This window comes from Lucilia sericata, unplaced genomic scaffold (assembly GCF_015586225.1).
Source record: "Lucilia sericata isolate MDLA Ls3-8-SP2 unplaced genomic scaffold, ASM1558622v1 Contig003022F_arrow, whole genome shotgun sequence".
NCBI classification, from domain to species: Eukaryota; Metazoa; Arthropoda; class Insecta; order Diptera; family Calliphoridae; genus Lucilia; species Lucilia sericata.
Window position 1 is genome coordinate 16953 of NW_023996649.1, and position 19093 is coordinate 36045.

At 29.4% G+C, this 19093-nt stretch overlaps 3 protein-coding genes and 1 pseudogene across 3 annotated transcripts; all 4 read left to right on the plus strand.

The window, feature by feature from the left end:
• Window positions 1-2654: 2654 nt before the first annotated feature.
• On the plus strand, window positions 2655-5363 carry LOC119614528 (guanine nucleotide-binding protein subunit alpha-11-like). The gene is made up of 2 exons (XM_037970649.1): window positions 2655-3526; window positions 5291-5363. The coding sequence occupies exons 1-2, from the start codon at window positions 2655-2657 to the stop codon at window positions 5361-5363; spliced, it is 945 nt and encodes a 314-aa protein (XP_037826577.1).
• Window positions 5364-5892: 529 nt separating this feature from the next.
• Window positions 5893-7319, plus strand: LOC119614531 (guanine nucleotide-binding protein subunit alpha-11-like). Its single transcript, XM_037970652.1, has one exon. It carries the CDS (start codon window positions 5996-5998, stop codon window positions 7028-7030), a length of 1035 nt encoding a protein of 344 aa, XP_037826580.1. The 5' UTR covers window positions 5893-5995; the 3' UTR covers window positions 7031-7319.
• Window positions 7320-8528: 1209 nt separating this feature from the next.
• Window positions 8529-9816, plus strand: LOC119614530 (guanine nucleotide-binding protein subunit alpha-11-like). The gene has a single exon (XM_037970650.1). It carries the CDS (start codon window positions 8644-8646, stop codon window positions 9676-9678), a length of 1035 nt encoding a protein of 344 aa, XP_037826578.1. The 5' UTR covers window positions 8529-8643; the 3' UTR covers window positions 9679-9816.
• A 4089-nt stretch (window positions 9817-13905) lies between these two features.
• On the plus strand, window positions 13906-17158 carry LOC119614529 (annotated as a pseudogene).
• The last annotated feature ends 1935 nt before the right edge of the window (window positions 17159-19093 follow it).

Here is a 19093-nt window from a genome sequence, read left to right on the forward strand (position 1 = left end):
AACTAACTAACTAACTAACTAACTAACTAACTACTAACTAACTAACTAACTAACTAACTAACTAACTAACTAACTAACTAACTAACTAACTAACTAACTAACTAACTAACTAACTAACTAACTAACTAACTAACTAACTAACTAACTAACTAACTAACTAACTAACTAACTAACTAACTAACTAACTAACTAACTAACTAACTACTAACTAACTAACTAACTAACTAACTAACTAACTAACTAACTAACTAACTAACTACTAACTAACTAACTAACTAACTAACTAACTAACTAACTAACTAACTAACTAACTAACTAACTAACTAACTAACTAACTAACTAACTAACTAACTAACTAACTAACTAACTAACTAACTAACTAACTAACTAACTAACTAACTAACTAACTAACTAACTAACTAACTAACTAACTAACTAACTAACTAACTAACTAACTAACTAACTAACTAACTAACTAACTAACTAACTAACTAACTAACTAACTAACTAACTAACTACTAACTAACTAACTAACTAACTAACTAACTAACTAAACTAACTAACTAACTAACTAACTAACTAACTAACTAACTAACTAACTAACTAACTAACTAACTAACTAACTAACTAACTAACTAACTAACTAACTACTAACTAACTAACTAACTAACTAACTAACTAACTAACTAACTAACTAACTAACTAACTAACTAACTAACTAACTAACTAACTAACTAACTACTAACTAACTAACTAACTAACTAACTAACTAACTAACTAACTACTAACTAACTAACTAACTAACTAACTAACTAACTAACTAACTAACTAACTAACTAACTAACTAACTACTAACTAACTAACTAACTAACTAACTAACTAACTAACTAACTAACTAACTAACTAACTAACTAACTAACTAACTAACTAACTAACTAACTAACTAACTAACTAACTAACTAACTAACTACTAACTAACTAACTAACTAACTAACTAACTAACTAACTAACTAACTAACTAACTAACTAACTAACTAACTAACTACTAACTAACTAACTAACTAACTAACTAACTAACTAACTACTAACTAACTAACTAACTAACTAACTAACTAACTACTACTAACTAACTAACTACCTAACTAACTAACTAACTAACTAACTACTACAAACTACTAACTAACTAAGTAACTAACTAACTAACTAACTAACTAACTAACTAACTAACTAACTAACTAACTAACTAACTAACTAACTAACTAAATAACTAACTAACTTACTAACTAACTGAATATTTTTTATGCTTTTTAAATACTGCAGAGGACGTATTTGTTATTACTCTGTTCCACTGTGCGCAAAATATAGCAGTATATCTTTCATTATTTACTTCTTAGAAAAATAAGACATTCATATTTATTTATTTGAATGAATTGGTAAAAAATCCCATCTATTAACATGTACTAACTACGATTTCTATATACATTATTATCAAAGTGATTTGCGGGATAGACCCTTTTATGGCGCCTTGGTCAATTATGTCTACAGTATTTAAAAATGTCTTTAAATTCTTAAAAATCAGTTTTCTACAATTTTATCTAAATACCACAAAGTTCTGTGCGTTAAAACCATCTTATATGGGGGCTAGGTTCAAATATAGACCGATGTTCCTCATACCTAACAGTATTATTTTAGGGTGCATTAAACTTACTCCTGGAACATTTTATCACGATTACTATATAATTAACATATTTATAGGTATTTAAGCAATATTCCGGAGATATATGGACATAATGACATTTTCAACGGCAAAGCAATATTTGTATAAAATGAAATTGCAGAATAGGAGGGATTTTAATTTTACTCTTAAAGCCATGAAAACATTTTCAGGTCAATCGATAGTTAAACAAGCATTACATTAAAAAAATTTTAAATTTCAAAACGCTTTTCTTGAAATCATAAAATTCAAATATAGGTGTGTGTGTTTTTTATAGTTTTATTCAGGACAACACTTTTTCAACAGAAATTCATTTACCTTATTCCTGCAATAACATATTTTCTAAAAAAATCTTACTGATGTTGCATATTTCTTACTAAAATAAAACTATGTGGGTATTAGAAAATCCAAAATACTGTACATTTTTACTGGGTAAATTGCTCACCTTCTATAAAAAATATAGAAATGAATACATACGAGTTTATATTAATATCATGTTTAAAGAAAGAATGTGATAACTCAAATATTGCGTTTTTCTTTAACAGAGTATTTTTCTTATAATAAATTATTATTCTTGCAGTAAAATATATTAAATTTTTATTAGAATCTAAAGAAATTACATGTCGGCAATAGAAATCCTATGTCTATTGTCAAAGACACCCTAAGAAGTACAATATATATGTATGTATGAAAAGAAAATTAAAATGTATAAAAATGAGTTATGACGGTATATCGCAAATGATCAATTTTAAAATGAACATATAAATTTAAATGAATGTAAATAAAATGACATTAAAATACTCAAGAATAGAAGCTATAAACCATTAATTGCATTTTATCTCACAACTTAGTAACGACAGAGTGTCTCGTAACAACGGTTGTTATAGACGTCCGAAAAGAATAATATTAATAAGAATTGTACATAAATACTATTATCGACATGAATTGTTTATGTTCTGAAGAGATACGAGCTCAAAATCTTCAAAATAAAAGATTGGAAAGAAATCTGCAAATTCACAAACGTAAATATAATAAACAAATAAAATTGCTGTTATTGGGCACGAAGGGATCTGGTAAATCTACATTTATACGTCAAATGCGCTACGAGACTCATATGCCATACGATTCCACGAAATATGTGGGCATTATAATTCAAAATATATTCTACGCAATGCAAACCATGATCGAAGCAATGAAAGTTTTTCAGATACCCTATAAGACTAAAGTGAATGCAGTAAAAAATTCGTATATTATACAAATGGTACAATTGAACAATACGATAACATTTACTAATGTCTTATTGACGGCTTTAAAGGAACTTTGGGCAGATGCTGGCATACAGGAATGTTTTATGCGTGGTCATCAGTATGGTCTACTAGACTCAACGAAATATTTTTTCAGTCATCTAGATCGTATTGCCAATCCACATTATACACCCAGCATCCAGGATATTTTACGAGCACGTATACCATCAAAAGGCTTTCAAGAACATGTGTTTAAATATAAAAATGTTGAATTCCTTATAGCCGATGTGGGCTATCAAAGTACAGAACGTAAGAAATGGATACATTGTTTCGATAATGTTACCGCCATCATATATATGGTGGCCATTTCCGAATACGATCAATTCTCCTTGGACTCGAAACATGGCAATAGTCTTAAAGAATCTATTGAACTTTTGAACTCAATTATGTCTTTTCAATATTTCCAAGACACAGCACTTATTATAGTTTTTAATAAATTGGATATATTTGAGGAAAAGATCACCTACTCACATTTGGCCGATTATTTTCCTGAATACTCCGGATCACCGTATGATCCGCAAGAAGCTCGTTCTTTTATTGCCAACATTTTTTTGAGAACCATACCTACAAAGCGAAGGGTCTACTCTTATTATTTAAATTGTACCGATGAACATAACCAAGGGATTCTTTTTGTTTATAGAGCTGTTCGAGATACGATTTTAAATGCTAATTTATATAATTTTAACCTAGTTTAAAGCCATTTTTTGATCAATTGTAATTTTTCAAACTGCCTGATTAATGTTAGTAGTATTAAGGGATTATTCCATGTATAATATTTATATTTAATATTATAGAATATTAGTCTTATTATTATATTTATATGTATGTAATAAAAATTACTTATTACTATGAATTCTATTAAAATTTTTATTGTCAACCGCAAAGATACAAACAATTTTTTTTATATAAACCAATAAGAATGCTACATCAAAAGAATAAGACCTAAGGAGAATCTATTATATTTTATGTAAATTATGTTTACATTAAATTTATAAAAACTAAATAAACTTAAATATTACACAAATTATTTAAATTAAAAAAAAAAAGTTTATAACTAGACCTTAAACTTTTAAAAATACCTTAATTAAGTTCGAATTTTAGGAATATATATTTAAAAAGCTTATATTTCAAAATATTTTAATATTCATGAAAATTAAACTTTTCTTTAAGTTTAATTTGAAAATTTATTAATTTTTTTAATAAGTAATTTGATATATAGAGGTATTTCAATTAAGGATCAAATTAAAAAAATTACCACGACCAGGCATACTGGCCCGAGTCAGGATTATTTAAATTATTCATAATCGTGGCTTAAAACTCAAAATAGGCAAATGACATTTAGAAATATCGCTCGTAGACCCTATAAATTATATATACTCTGGGTCCTTGAGAAGGTCCAGAGGAATGGACCTAGAAATATTCTATGGAATATGGTTTAAATCGTCATAGAAATGTTAATTTGGTCGTAAATGTAACAAGTTTTCATATTTGATCCTCATATAAGAACCTCCTCAAAAAATTACTTTTACGCTGATAGCTACCGTAATACCAGTATAGTTATGAAAATCTTCCTATTTAACCTTATACGAACCCGCTCATAAGGAAAATTACTTTAATGCTAACAACTGACTTTAATGCTTACAACTAGTTTAAAAATAGCATTATTGCATTGAAATTCGAAACAAAAATATTTTGAAAGAACGTAAATTCCCTTTATGGACCTGACCCTAACCTTAAATATGAGATTTCCTTCAGAAAATTATATAACTACCTCATAATACCAGTAAAGCAACAGAAATCGTCCTAAACAATGAACTAAATTTTCATATGAATCTGTCCATATTTGATCCAAGACTCCAAACAAGGTCCGCTTCAGAAAATTACTTAAGCACTCATAACTTGCTTCAAAAATTATATATAGAGGATTCAAAAATTCTCTTCCCTTCAGAAAATTACATAACTACCTCATAATACCAGTATAGCCACAGAAATCGTCCTAAACAAGTTTTATATAAACTAAAATTTCATATGAATCTGGCCATATATGATCCAAGACTCCAAATAAGGTCCGCTTCAAAAAATTACTTAAGCACTCATAACTTGCTTCAAAAACTATATATGTATAGAGGATTCAAAAATTCTCTTCAACATTTTGTTGATAATTAACTCATCTATTCTCAATAAATCTTTTAAAACATTTCAATAACATGGTACAAATCAACAAAAAGATTAAAAAAAAAAAACATTAATCTCCTTTTTAAAATTTTTTTAGATCGGTTCATGACCCAAACCCCTATCAAAGATCTTATTCCGAAAATCACCCTAATGTACATTTTATACGATAACAAACTTTAATAAATGTGTAAATCGTGTAAGCTCTTACACGTTTTTTTTAAATTTGGTTATTTTCAACTTCATGTTTATAGATCCAAAAGAAGGAACAAAATTAAACTGAGGTTAAACCAATATTTTGAAGCCTGCGGAAAGGACTTCCAAACGACAAAATAAACTTTTTAAATAAACGTATATTCGCGAATGATTAGTTCTTTCATATATTATTCTAATATAAGTATCCTTCATGTATACGGATGCAGAGTAGTTTATTCCTTGAAAAAAGTACACTTATCACAATGGACCTTATGGTGTCCATTCAATACAAATACGTTGTATGGAAAAACGTATTTGTATCGAAATTTAAAAATCTCAAATATTGACAAACGACATTCTTGTGTCAAATGTGTGCCCGTATATATACATATGTATATATTAAACCTCAATAATTTAACTGATTCATCTGAAGATAAAATATAAATTTATACTTTCTATAAAATAAAACAATTGTTTTAAAAACTAGTATATGGATAAGAACAAATTTATCATGAATCAGTATTCTTTATAAGACGTTCTATATAGTTCTGTTTTAAAACAGATCAAAAACAACATATTTTTTATTATAAAATCCATAAACAACTTTAAAATGAATTGTTTAATAAATGAAGAACAATTGGAACAAAAAGAAATAGAAAGAGTTCTAAAGGAACTTAATAAACAATATAAAAAAGATATTAAACTATTACTGCTAGGAACAGGGGAGTCAGGCAAATCGACTTTTATACGGCAAATGCGTATTCTATACGACAATGGCTTCAGCGATGAGGAGAGATTGCATCATATTAAATTGATATATGAAAATATTTTTAGTTCCATGAAAAATATGATTGCAGCCATGGAATTATTAAAAATTGATTATGAGAAAAGTGAAAATGCCACTGAAAATGCATTGCTCATAAATAAAGTAAGTTTCAATTGCGATACTGACTTGAAAGAACCCTATTTGTCGGCCATCAAACAACTATGGAACGACAAGGGCATACAGAAATGCTATTTGCGACGCAATGAATACCAATTAAACGATTCGACTAAATACTATTTGGACGATATCGATCGCATTGCTCTGCCAGATTATGTGCCAACGAATCAGGATATTTTAAGAGTTCGTCAGGCAACCACTGGCCTAATTGATTATAATTTTCAAGTGAAAAATGTTAAGTTTCGTATAACAGATGTGGGTGGCCAACGATCGGAACGTAGAAAATGGATGCATTGTTTTGATAACGTTAAGGCCATATTATTTTTAGTGGCCATTTCGGAATATGATCAAGTTCTCAAGGAAGATGAACATCGCAATCGTCTTAAGGAGTCGTTCAAAGTTTTCGAATCCGTTTCGAACTTTTTCCAAGGCATTTCTATTATATTGTTTTTAAATAAAATTGATTTATTTGCTGAGAAAATTATGTACTCACATTTAGATGAGTTCTTTCCAGAATTTAAGGGACCTCGTTGCGATTACGAAGCGGCTAGTAAATTTATATTGGACATGTTTTTACAGGCACGACCCAATATGTATCATCGTTATACCTGTGCCACAGATACCCAGAATATTGAAATGGTATTTACTGCTGTAAAGGACATCATTTTAAATACGAATTTGGACAAATTTGGACTTATGTGAAATGAAAACGTAAAATATCAACTTGTTGCACCTTTATTTTTTTTTATAAATAAGTCTTTTTATGTATTACGTATCAATTTAAATATTTTTAATTCAATTAATAAATTACCTTTAAAAAATCGATTTTTCTATCATCCTCCAATAGAGGATATAAGTCGCAAAAGGCCTACTTTTATAGATTTTCATTCAAACATTAATTATATATTATATCATTTCATCAGGATCATATATGCATGATTTTATATTCCTATATTTAATAATTCAGAAAATAAAAAACGAACCAATTGAATGATGATCAGAAACTCCCCTATTATAAGGTTTCATTTAATCAGTATTCTTTATTTACCTCTTTAGATTTTCATTGAAGAACAAAAAGTGCCTAAAGATTTTCTTTCCATCAGGATCCTAAATGTCTGATTTTATGTTTAATTTTATGTTTCTAGGTTCAATAATATAGAAAATTCAAAAAGTAACTATTGAAGAACAAAAAAGGTATACAAAATTCCAGTTTTTGCTAAAATTTTCAGAGGTTGTCTCGCATTTTGCTCATATCTCATTTACACTAGCTGAAAAAAATACACAGAGTCCAAAGAGATTGAACAGCGTTGAATCCGAATCTTACCTCAGAATTTCTCCTTTAAATCTGTAATTCGAAATATCGTGCCCAGAAGCAATAACAATAAACCTATAAAAACTAAATTTTTTCTATGAAAATACTTTTTACATAGTTTAAAAATCAGCTGTAGTTGCTGAGATATCATCCGTTAAAGTTAACATGCGGACAGTCATCGTTAAATAGAATCAGAAAGTGATTTTGTGCAGATTGTAACATTTTCAATCCAATATTTGGATCCAATATTTTTGTTCGTTATAAACCGAGTTTTCCAGCTTTGGGTAAAGATATCTCGAAGGATAAAGATATGTCAGATGTTAAGCTTTTATTATAAAGACAGAATCGGCTTTCAGATGGCATATAATATTTTATGCATGAAGTTGTCTTGGCACTGTTATAACGACTCAAAAAGGGCCAAAAACGCCGTTGTTTTCAAATTTCAGGACACGATATCTCAAATCTCAGATATGATAGGGAAAATCTAAGGTCAGATTCGGATTCAGAGCTGCTCAATCCTTTATAACTTGGTCTCAGGATTTGACTTTTTTTAAAATTTTTCCGGCCTGTGTTATTTATAGGCCAATTTTGCTAATTTAAATATCGATCTCGAAAACATGTCCATTAAAAATATTGAAGATTTGGATCCCGAAGATATCTGTGGTTTTCATTAACGAATAGTATGAAAAAAAAAAGTTTGTGGAATATTTTTCTAAAATGTTGTTGTAATGTTTTTACATTTTCGCAAAAGAAGTGAATACCTTTATTGTAACGCTCATACATTCTTTATTTTATTATAAACTTTTTATATTTAAAACTAAAAGATTTCTATTAAAAACAATTTCTACTTATACATACATATAAAGGTACAGAACAAATTAATATGAAATGAAACAGTATTATAAATCAGTATTTTTTAATAAACGCTACCTATACGCTGTGCTTTAAAAAGCGGTCGTTAAATTTTGAATTGAAAAATTCTTCTTAAAATAAATAATCTAAAATGGATTGCTTTAGAACTGAGGAAATGAAGGCAAAAATGAAAATGCGAAAATTACTAAAGGAACTTAAAAAACAATACAAAAAAGATATCAAATTACTATTGTTGGGAACTGGCGAGTCAGGAAAATCGACATTTACACGTCAAATGCGTATTATTTACGACAAGGGCTTTAGCGAAGATGAGAGAAAACATTTCATCAAATTGATACATGAAAATATTTTCCAAGCTATACAAAATATGGTAACAGCCATGGAAACCTTAAACATTAAATATGAGAAAAGTGAAAATGCCACGAAGTTTATTACGCTCATTTCTTATGTAAATCCTGGAACTAATACCTATTTAGAAGATCCCTATTTGACGGCAATCAAAGAACTTTGGAACGACAAGGGCATACAGGAATGTTATATGCGACGTAATGAATACCAACTAAACGATTCGGCTAAATACTATTTAGATGATATTGATCGCATTGCTTTGCCAGACTATTTACCCACAGAACAGGATATTTTAAGAGTTCGTATAGCAACGACTGGTCTAATACAGCACGTATTTAAGGTGAGCAATGTAACATTTCGACTGATAGACGTGGGTGGCCAACGATCGGAGAGAAGAAAATGGATTCATTGCTTTGATGATGTTAAAGCTATAATATTCTTAGTTGCGATTTCGGAATATGATCAGGTTTTAAAGGAGAACGAAGAACGTAATCGACTAAAAGAATCCAAATCGATTTTCGAATCAATTTCGAAATTTTTCCAAAACACACCGATTATAATGTTTTTAAATAAAACCGATCTACTGGATGAGAAAATTAAGCGCTCACATTTGGATGAATATTTTCCGGACTTTAAGGGAAAACGTGGCAATAGCAAAGATGCTCGTGAATTTATATTGAATATGTTTCTAAAAATTCGTCCCTTAATGTACTCACACTTCACCTGTGCTACAGATACGGAGAATATTAGAGTGGTATTCACCGCAGTAAAAGACATCATTTTAACAACGAATTTAAATAATTTTGGACTTGTTTAAAACAAAATATTGATTACATTTATTTGTTCTCAAATGTAAAATTTATTTTCAATTAATTATATATTATATGTGTTTAGAAATAAAACTATACATTTAAAATTAATTAAAGTGCCTGTGGCAGTAATATAATGAGGTATACAATGTCAAAATATATATGAAATATAAAATTTTTACTATTAATAAATATCGAAACATATATTTTAAAATGGCTTAGTCTGAAACATGCATAACTATTGCTACAGAAATTATAGTGATATATATCGAAACTTTTTTTTCTAAAAATTTAATACTTTTAAACAGTGTAATTAAAAGTATTAAATTTTTTAGAATATGGAGTTTTTCAGACTACAAAAGTAAAGATTTATTTTTGTTATTATACAGCTAAACAACCATGAAAACCGATCGACTAGATCAAGAGTTATAATCGCTAAAATTTTTTACCAAAAAACAGCTGTTTTATTTTATATGATCCACATCATGACTAATACAATTGTGTTTATAAATATTCAAAATAATAATAAAAATGCATAAATTCTTTGTTTATTTCTTGAAAACCACAAAAAAATAAGTTCATGTTATTATAAACAATAATACAATGTATAAGGAAATTTATTTAAATGTCTCGAATGACTAATTAGAGACATAATAAGAGTTTGAATTATGGAGGCCCCAAAGGAATTAATTCATTCCAAGATACCATTTCTCCAAAAAAAAACGGGCTTTGAAAAATTGATTTTTTTATTCCCAGAGTTGTAAAATGCTATATGTTAAGAAATTTTTCTTTAATTGTATTATACATATGTATATCAAAACTTCTTGTGATAAAAATTGTTAAACTTACCATTTTGAATAGAATATCTTCAATCATCTGCATATATTTAGGTTTATACACAGCTTCTTCCTCTTTCAAATTTATTTTAAAAGTAACGGTTAATTCATCTTTATTGTATTATAAACATTCTACATTCCGGAAACTTCTGTCGGTTAAAATAATATTTGGTATGGCAACACTAATCCCCTCTGTTTATTTTTTATCCAAACGTTAAGTTTTCAAAAATTATTTTAACAGGCAGAATGTCTAACAGTTAAGCGATAACCGTAGGTTTAGTATCTGTAAGGAAATGATTTACAAATAATAATATAATCAAAATTTGAACTATTTTTTAATTATTATTTCTTAAGCACACTAATATTTTCAAACATTTTAGACATCAATTTGCGTAGTTTTTGAATCCTTCATAACTTGACGAACAAATAAAAATATGAATTTAGTACTTTTTGAATATTCGAACGTTTAAGGGGTGAAAATTTTACCTATTTTTGGTACTTTTTTATGAAACATAATAACGGGCTCCCAATACCATGTTGCAACTTTTGGAACAGAATTTTTATTTTGTTAATGGGGAGGAAAAAAGTACCAAAAGGGGTAAAAACGGGAAATTTGATATTATTCAAGAAACACTAAATAAGCTAATGGGGTGTTATTTGGAACACCGGTACCAAGTGATATTTTTTGGTAGTTTTTCATTCTCCAACAGGTACTTTTTGAGTTTTCTATGATATTGAAATCGAAACATGAAATTAATAATTAAGGGACTTTTCGGAACTTTTTGGTTCTACAAAGGTATTTTTTGAGTTTTCTAAAAAATTTAACCTAGAAACATGAAATTAAGCAAGTAGAGTCCGGAGTAAATGAGAATCTATAAAATGGGACTTATTGGTACTTTATCGTACTTCGACTGGTACTTTTTGACTTAGAACTTAGAAACATGTAATTAAGCACTTGAGAATCTATAAATATGGACTTATTGGTACTTTTTCGTTCTTCAAAAGGAACTTTTTGAATTTTATATAATAAGAAACATGAAAGCGGTGTAGAGCCCCGATTAAGTGAGAACCTGGTTCTTCAAAAGGTACATTTTAAGTTTTTGTATAATAATGAACCTAGAAACGTGAAATTAAGTATGTAGAGCCCGGATTAAGTGAGGTCCTATAAAAGGGGACTTTTTGGTACTTTTTCGTTCTTCAAAAGGTACTTTTTGAGTTTTCTATTAAATTGAAGATATAAACATGAAATTATGCACGTAGAGCCCGGAGTAAATGAGAATCTATAAAATGGCACTTTTTGGTACTTTTTCGTTCTTTGACTGGTACTTTTTGAGCTTGCTACAAAATTTGAACCTCGAAACATGAAATTAAGCACTTAGAGCCTGGAGTAAATGAGAATCTATAAAAGGGGAACTTTATCGTACTTCGACTGGTACTTTTTGAGTTTTACATAAAATTAAACATAGAAACATAAAAATAAATATGTAGAGCCCGGAGTAATCTATAAAAAGGGACTTTTTTTTTCGTTCTTCGACTGGTACTTTTTGAATTTTTTATAATATTGAACCTAGAAACATGAAATTAAGAATGTACAGCCCGGATTAAGTGATAACATATAAAAGGGGACTTTTTGGTACTTTTTCGTTCTTCGACTGGTACTTTTTGAATACTTTTTAGTTCTTTAACTGGTACTATTTGAATTTTCTTTTATAATGAGCCTAAAAACATAAAACTAAGCAATCAGGGACTTGAGTAAATGAAAATTTAAACTGGAGTATTTCTGGTAATTTTTCGTTCTTTAACTGGTACTTTTTGAATTTTCTAAAATATTGAATATATAAACATAAAATTAAACACGCAGTATCCTAATTGAACGAAAATTTATCTCGCTTACGTCCATTTTGCAAAAAAGGCTCGATATCAATCGAAATCTCTATAGGCCATAATTGACCCTGCCCCCTTCAATAATTGATTTTACCGTTTTCTACGTACTTTGTTGGAACGAAAATATGTAATGTAAATATGTATATGAAATCTTCTCCAGAAAATGACTTAAACGAACATAAATGGCTTTCAAATGTCGATGTCGAAGGAAAAACATTTTTAGGAACCGAAACCTACATTTATGAAAAATAAATTTTGAGGATCGGTCCGCCAATATAACCCTCTTACAGAAAATCAGTTTATAGCTAATACATCATTCCAAAGTTATCATTATGATAGATTTATGGTAGAATTAAAAAAAAAATACTTTAAATTATAGAGACTTTGTCCATAATTGACCCAATTCCACATTTAAGTCTCTAATCCGAAATCACGGTGACGTTCTTATTAATCTAATGATCAAAGTCCATATATATATGTATATGACCACTTCCGAAATTTGCTTTTTTACGACAAATGATTTGCCGAATATAACACTTACTCCTTACTTATTTTAATCATAAAGAAATTACCGCTAAAATAGAAATACTCTGCCTTTTGGAATATTTTTCAATCTCTTTGTGATCCTTTTAAATGATGTTGTTCTGGAAGAACTTTAACATCCATGTAAACATTTTGGGTAATAAATTGGGGGACTACCAATGAGGGGAGCGGAACCTCCCATATGAATTAAATACAAAATTCGTTTATCTGGGAAACTAATAGAACTAAATTCTTCAAATTTTGCACGAAGAACTTTAATATTCATCTGAACATTTTGGAGAAAAAAGGGCGGACTTTCATCTGGGGGGCTTGGAGCTCCCATATGAATTAAATAGAAAAATTCGTATATCTGAGAAACTATTAGAGCTAGAATCTTCAAATTTTACTGAAGAACATTAAGAGAAATTGCAATAATTTGCGTGGAATCTCCCATATGTAACAAATTGTATATCTGGAAAACCATTGTAGTTAGAATCATCAAAATCGTTAACTGGATTTCTTATTTATATTGCTTTTAGGGTAGCACAGCATACTGGGTATAGCTAGTAAATAAACAAATAAAATATCTTTGTTTTTACGTTTTATATAGAGGATAGGGTAAATATCGGCAGATCCTCGTAAAACTTGGAGAAAGGATTTGTTTTTAATTTTTTAAGAATTTTTTATTCATCCCTGCATAATTTCTCACACAACTTTTGAGCTTGATCTGTTTTGTTGTTATAAACAATATATTTGCTTCCAAAGTCCCACTTTCTGATCTCTCGGATTCCGTTTTTATTTAAAATCGTTGAAAATTTAAAAACTAAACGTAGTTGAAAACTTAGCCGGCTTACAGTAGATTTTAAAGCCGCCGCCGACATATTTAGTGTCAGTCGCCGCCGCCGTTAATATTTGTCGGCGCAGGGCTCTGTGTGCAAATTTAGTGTAAATCAGTTTTGAAGGAAAGAACAAAAAATAAATTTAAATATAAATTGTAAACTAATTAATAAAAGTGTAGTGCAAAGATAAATATTAAAATGAAGGTGTGTGTAAAATTGCGTTTATATAACAACAAGCATAAATAATTAAATTTTTATTGTTTCTTGCTATTTTTAGCTACAAGTGAGTCGTCAATTGACAGACGAACTCAAGCAAAAGCAGGTGAGTTGCACACAAAATATTTTAATTAGTTTCGAAAATAATTAACAATTCTCTTTTATTTGAATGGATGCTTAAAGACTATAACCAATAGTCTAATAAATAAAATATTATATTCAAAAAGATTGCTGGTCGATCATGTTGAAGCGTTTAGAGCAATGTATGCTTTTATGCAAGATACTCCCTTACCAACAACCACAGCAGCAGCTAATAGCAGTCATGATAAATGCGATGGCAAAGACAAGTGCATTAATAAACAACAGGAAATATTATGGCCAGAAATATTTACTGCACGCAATGCTTGTATCTTATTGGGTAGTACTATTTTGGAACACCTTATAACACCACGTGCTTTTCGTTTAACTTTAATACCCTCCTTGGGTCGTGACCGGAGGCTTTAGTGCCTTGTATGTGGTAAAGAATGTATTTGGTTTTCGCAATAAATACGTTGAGAGAGAGCTGGAGAATCTCATACGAACAATTGATGAATTTGGAGAATGTATACGTCGTAATATGACCTATTTCCAATGAGATTATTATCATGAAACAGCATGAATTAATAGAGTAAGTATCTGTTCTTATAGGCAGTATATTAAAAATAGCTATTTTATAAAATTTCTTTATGTTTCGCTTTAGATCACGTCAAATAGAACGTGCTTGGGATTGTATACAGCTGCCAAAGAGGTAACAGAGATACTTTTTGAAGCAACCCGTAAATTAGAAACCCAATATCCTATACCAGCACGATTTTCCCAGTATTATGCCCCAATGGAAGATTTAAAAGAATGTGAATACTTCAAGAACAATGTCACCGATTATAGTCCTAAGCACATAAAAGTAAGTAAATTTGTTTAACTATTTTTCAAATGCATAACCATCCATTAATCGAAAACAATAATCCTATATAAGGATATACAGAATATTAAATATATTGTGCTATAATTATAATTTTCAAGAAGTTTCTAAAAGTAATGTTCCAAAAATGGAATATTGTTTGTTAATCTATAGAATAGGTATGTTGCTTCTTTAGCCTCCATACTTCGGTTACCCGGTATATGAAAATAATTTGGCGAAATTGGTTAAACGTCGATCCATAACCCATTATAACTTATGGAACGAAACATGGTCAAAAAAATGTATTTTGGTATGGAATAGGACCTTGGTAGGGCAATTCTGACAATACTATTTTAAAAAATATGTACATATTTAGTTTTTATGGGAGCTATGGCTATTTACGTAAAAGCATTATTTGTGTTGAAATTACATTCTTTTGAAAATTTCATTAAAATATACATATAATTCATTTAAATGAAGTGAAAAGTTAAATGTAAAATTAGTAAAATGCAGGAATGTAAAGTAGTGTAAAGTGTAAAGTATTTTTGATTTAGTTTGTCAATAACAATTCAATTCTATGACTATTTTGAGAGAGAGAGTAATCAAATATATTTTGGCAATCAAATACAGAACGAGTAATCAATACGATTTAGAAAACTGATTTCATACGACTACTGAAACGGACATTGGAGGGTTATAAAGATTAACTTTTGCTTGCATTATTTCAAATCATCGCTTAAATGGTACACTAACAAATCTTACAGCCATAATACTTTATTATTATAACGTCTATTTGTTAGGATTTTCATAATATCTTCGCCTACGTACAATCCCAGTTCCTTTTACGTTTAGCTTTAACCATATCGACGAAACCATCCTTGAGTCAACTTCATACAGAATTAGAAAAGATCGACTGCCTTATACGACAGCTAGTGCTCGAAGAAGAAAATCACTTTAAAAATCTAGCCATCGAATTGAACAAAAAGAAATCATTAGAATTGGAAGCTTTAAATGCCAATAAATTAATTAAAACTCGTAATGATCCTATAGGTGTGCTACAGGATTCATCGCTTAAACTGAGTGCCTGTATGGTGGCCATGGCTGGTGAATGCCAAGCCTTAGATATCACTTTACAACGCCTTACCGAAACAGAAAATGAAAAGAAAGACAATACCAAACAGTTGGTGGAAGTGGCCAATAATATGCGTTCCATTGAAAATGCTTTAACGGTGTGTTTCGATGACTTCCAAAGGCTAATGTTGGTGTATAATAAGTTTCTTAATAGTAAACTAGATTTAAAAGATACACATAGTGAAAAAAGTGAAAATAAATCTCAAGCTACTGATGATGAGTTCCCAGAAAGCTTTTTACGCGTTGAAATCTCTCAAAATCCTAATGACATGGAGAAACGAGATGATTTCTACGCATACATGTTCGATGAACAGCAGGCTAAAGCCGAAAGGGAACAATTGGAGAAGGAAGAACGTGAACGACACAATGAAGAGTTGGAAATTTTAAATTTTGAAAAACGCATCACCAAAGGAAAATTCCGACCGGTACTTAAGCAGCTAAAAGATCGTATTGATCCCATAAGACAAGTAATGCTTGAAAAAGAACGTGAAGTTCTAGCCTCTAAGGGTATCAATGTTGATGAATTATTTGCTAAAGAAGATGACGAAGAGGATGATGATACGGATAAGGAACACGACAGTACGGTAGTATTTAAGGAGGCCTTTGATGACAGCGATGATAGTGAGGGAAGTGCTGATTTGGAGTTTGAAAGGCGCACTAAAAAACTTAAAGAACGTGATAATTTTGCTGAAATGCGTAATTTTTTGGCACAAAAACAAAACATCAATTTATTTAAATTGGAAGCACCGCCAGCAGCGTCAAATGCTTTGGGTGATGAGGATATTCTGGAGAGTGAATGCTAAGGAGTGCTCTTTTATTGTAATTTTTATCATAAAGACCTTATTTTCTTTTTTTCTTTTGGTAAAAAGTACATATTATTTAAATATTTTTTTACTAAGAACAAGTAATTTGTACAATAAAGTGATACATTTTAGAAATTTAATCCAGTTTAATAAAATTATTCTGGTTAATTTTCTCAAAATTTGTTTATATATTTGTATCGAATTTTTGATACTATTAAAAGTTTGAAAGTGTTTTATTTGATTTTACAGCATATATATGTATATTAACTGTAAAATTTGCTTAATTTATTGTTCCACATTTTGCCTAAACTATTGTACTAATGCATTTTATATTTTTGTTTTGTACATTAATATTAAAATATTTATTTCAATAAAGTAAACCAACAATAATTCATTGGTAATTTGCACAATAATGTGGCTTTTATTTTTTAGAGCAAAGAAAAAGTGGAGAGTTTTAAAGAAACTAAATTAAGTATAAGTTTCATAGAATTTTCTTTATAAAAGTTGTGTATAAAACTTTAGTTCATTAAACATAAACTTGATTTGTAACTTTCAATTAATTTTTATCTTAACTACTGATAAGATTAATATTTTATCTAGACGTGTTATAATTAATTGAGAATGAAATACGTTATATATTAAAAATTTACTAGGCTGTTAACACTTTATTAATGGGTCTATTATGAATGGAAAACGTACTGTAACCACGTCATTTTGGCAACGCAACATTAGTATTTCTATAAGTAAAATGGAAAGAGGAATAAAGACAGGTCGATTTCTAATGTGGTTTCTGTCTGGAATTTTTACCGAATGTATTCACTAAAGAAACTGCTGTGAGGGAATCTGAATCCAGTCGAAAGAAATGACAAATTCCTTAGTATACTGCGAGGGTTGATTCTCGCAATTTCCCCTACTTCGTTATGGAACCTTTCTCCCTGCCCATTAAAACCTGAGATTCTGTATTCTAGGACAGTGGCAAAATAAGTTCTCAACCGTCTCTGCTTCATCACTTACTGATAAATGCCCTAATTAAGCAATGCGCCGTTAAAAACCTGCTCCTATCCATTCCTATAAGTATCTGGATCAACATCAAGTCTTGGTCTTTCATATTTTACAATTTATTCTATCACTGGTTGATGATGTCACGGATTCTCTTGAAAATCAACCTATAATAGTGGTGGTTTTACTCTTCTATCCCTATCTTCTATGTCATAACCATGCACATTACAGTACCTCGAAACCTAACACAGTCTCATAATGTAGCAAGAGCATTTCTACAATCTGGCGCAAATGTACCGTGGGACATGTCAATGCTCTAAGAGCAGCTTGATTATCGATACAAATTTTCTCAAGCGACCCTAGATCGATATGATTCCGTATCTGTTCTATCGCTTTCCAGATCACTATGATCTTTATATCGGCATCAGCGATATAGACACCGACACGTCTATCCGTCTATCCGATACAAGCCAATCGCCCCCAGTTGGAAATTCCATTAGAGGTGTTTCCTCGAAAATAAAGTTGTAATTCTATTATGTGTAATTCCACAAAGAGGATGAGCTACCATGATCAAGTAGACCTTCTTCGCGCAGAATTTTTGTCTAGTCGCCATTGAAAAACATCACAAAACTTTTCAAGTTATAATAATATTTTTATTAAATTTACATAAATACTTTTTGTTTTATTTACAAATCAAAATAAATAAAGCTACAACTTACACATGTACTGCATATAATGTTAAGTACAAATTAAAAACAATATAAAAAATTATAAAAAATGGCAAATATTCATTAATTTGAACGGCAGATATTAATTAAACATTAAGATAAAACAGAAATATAAAATATAGAACAAAAAAAAAAACGAAAGTCGGGGTTATCGTACACAATATTATTAACAATCTTTGGTCAAAAATTCGTTTTTAATTTTTTTGTTGTATCTTACACAATTGTTTTTTTTTTCATATCAATATAAAAAAAAAACTTACACTTAAAACTAGATTTATTAAACCCAATTACAAACATATTTTTAAACCTTAATTTACTGCTTAAAATCAGCCTTGAATTACTGTTTTAAATATACAAAATGAAAAAATTTCTGAATGTTTGAAATAATTATCAAACACTTCCATTACTTACGGCACCATTTGTATGACCCTGTGAAAATGCTGATAGATTACTACTACGCACACTGGTATAACGTATAGGTTCCACACCGAAATCGTCTCGTTTTAAACGTCTTCGTATACACACCAC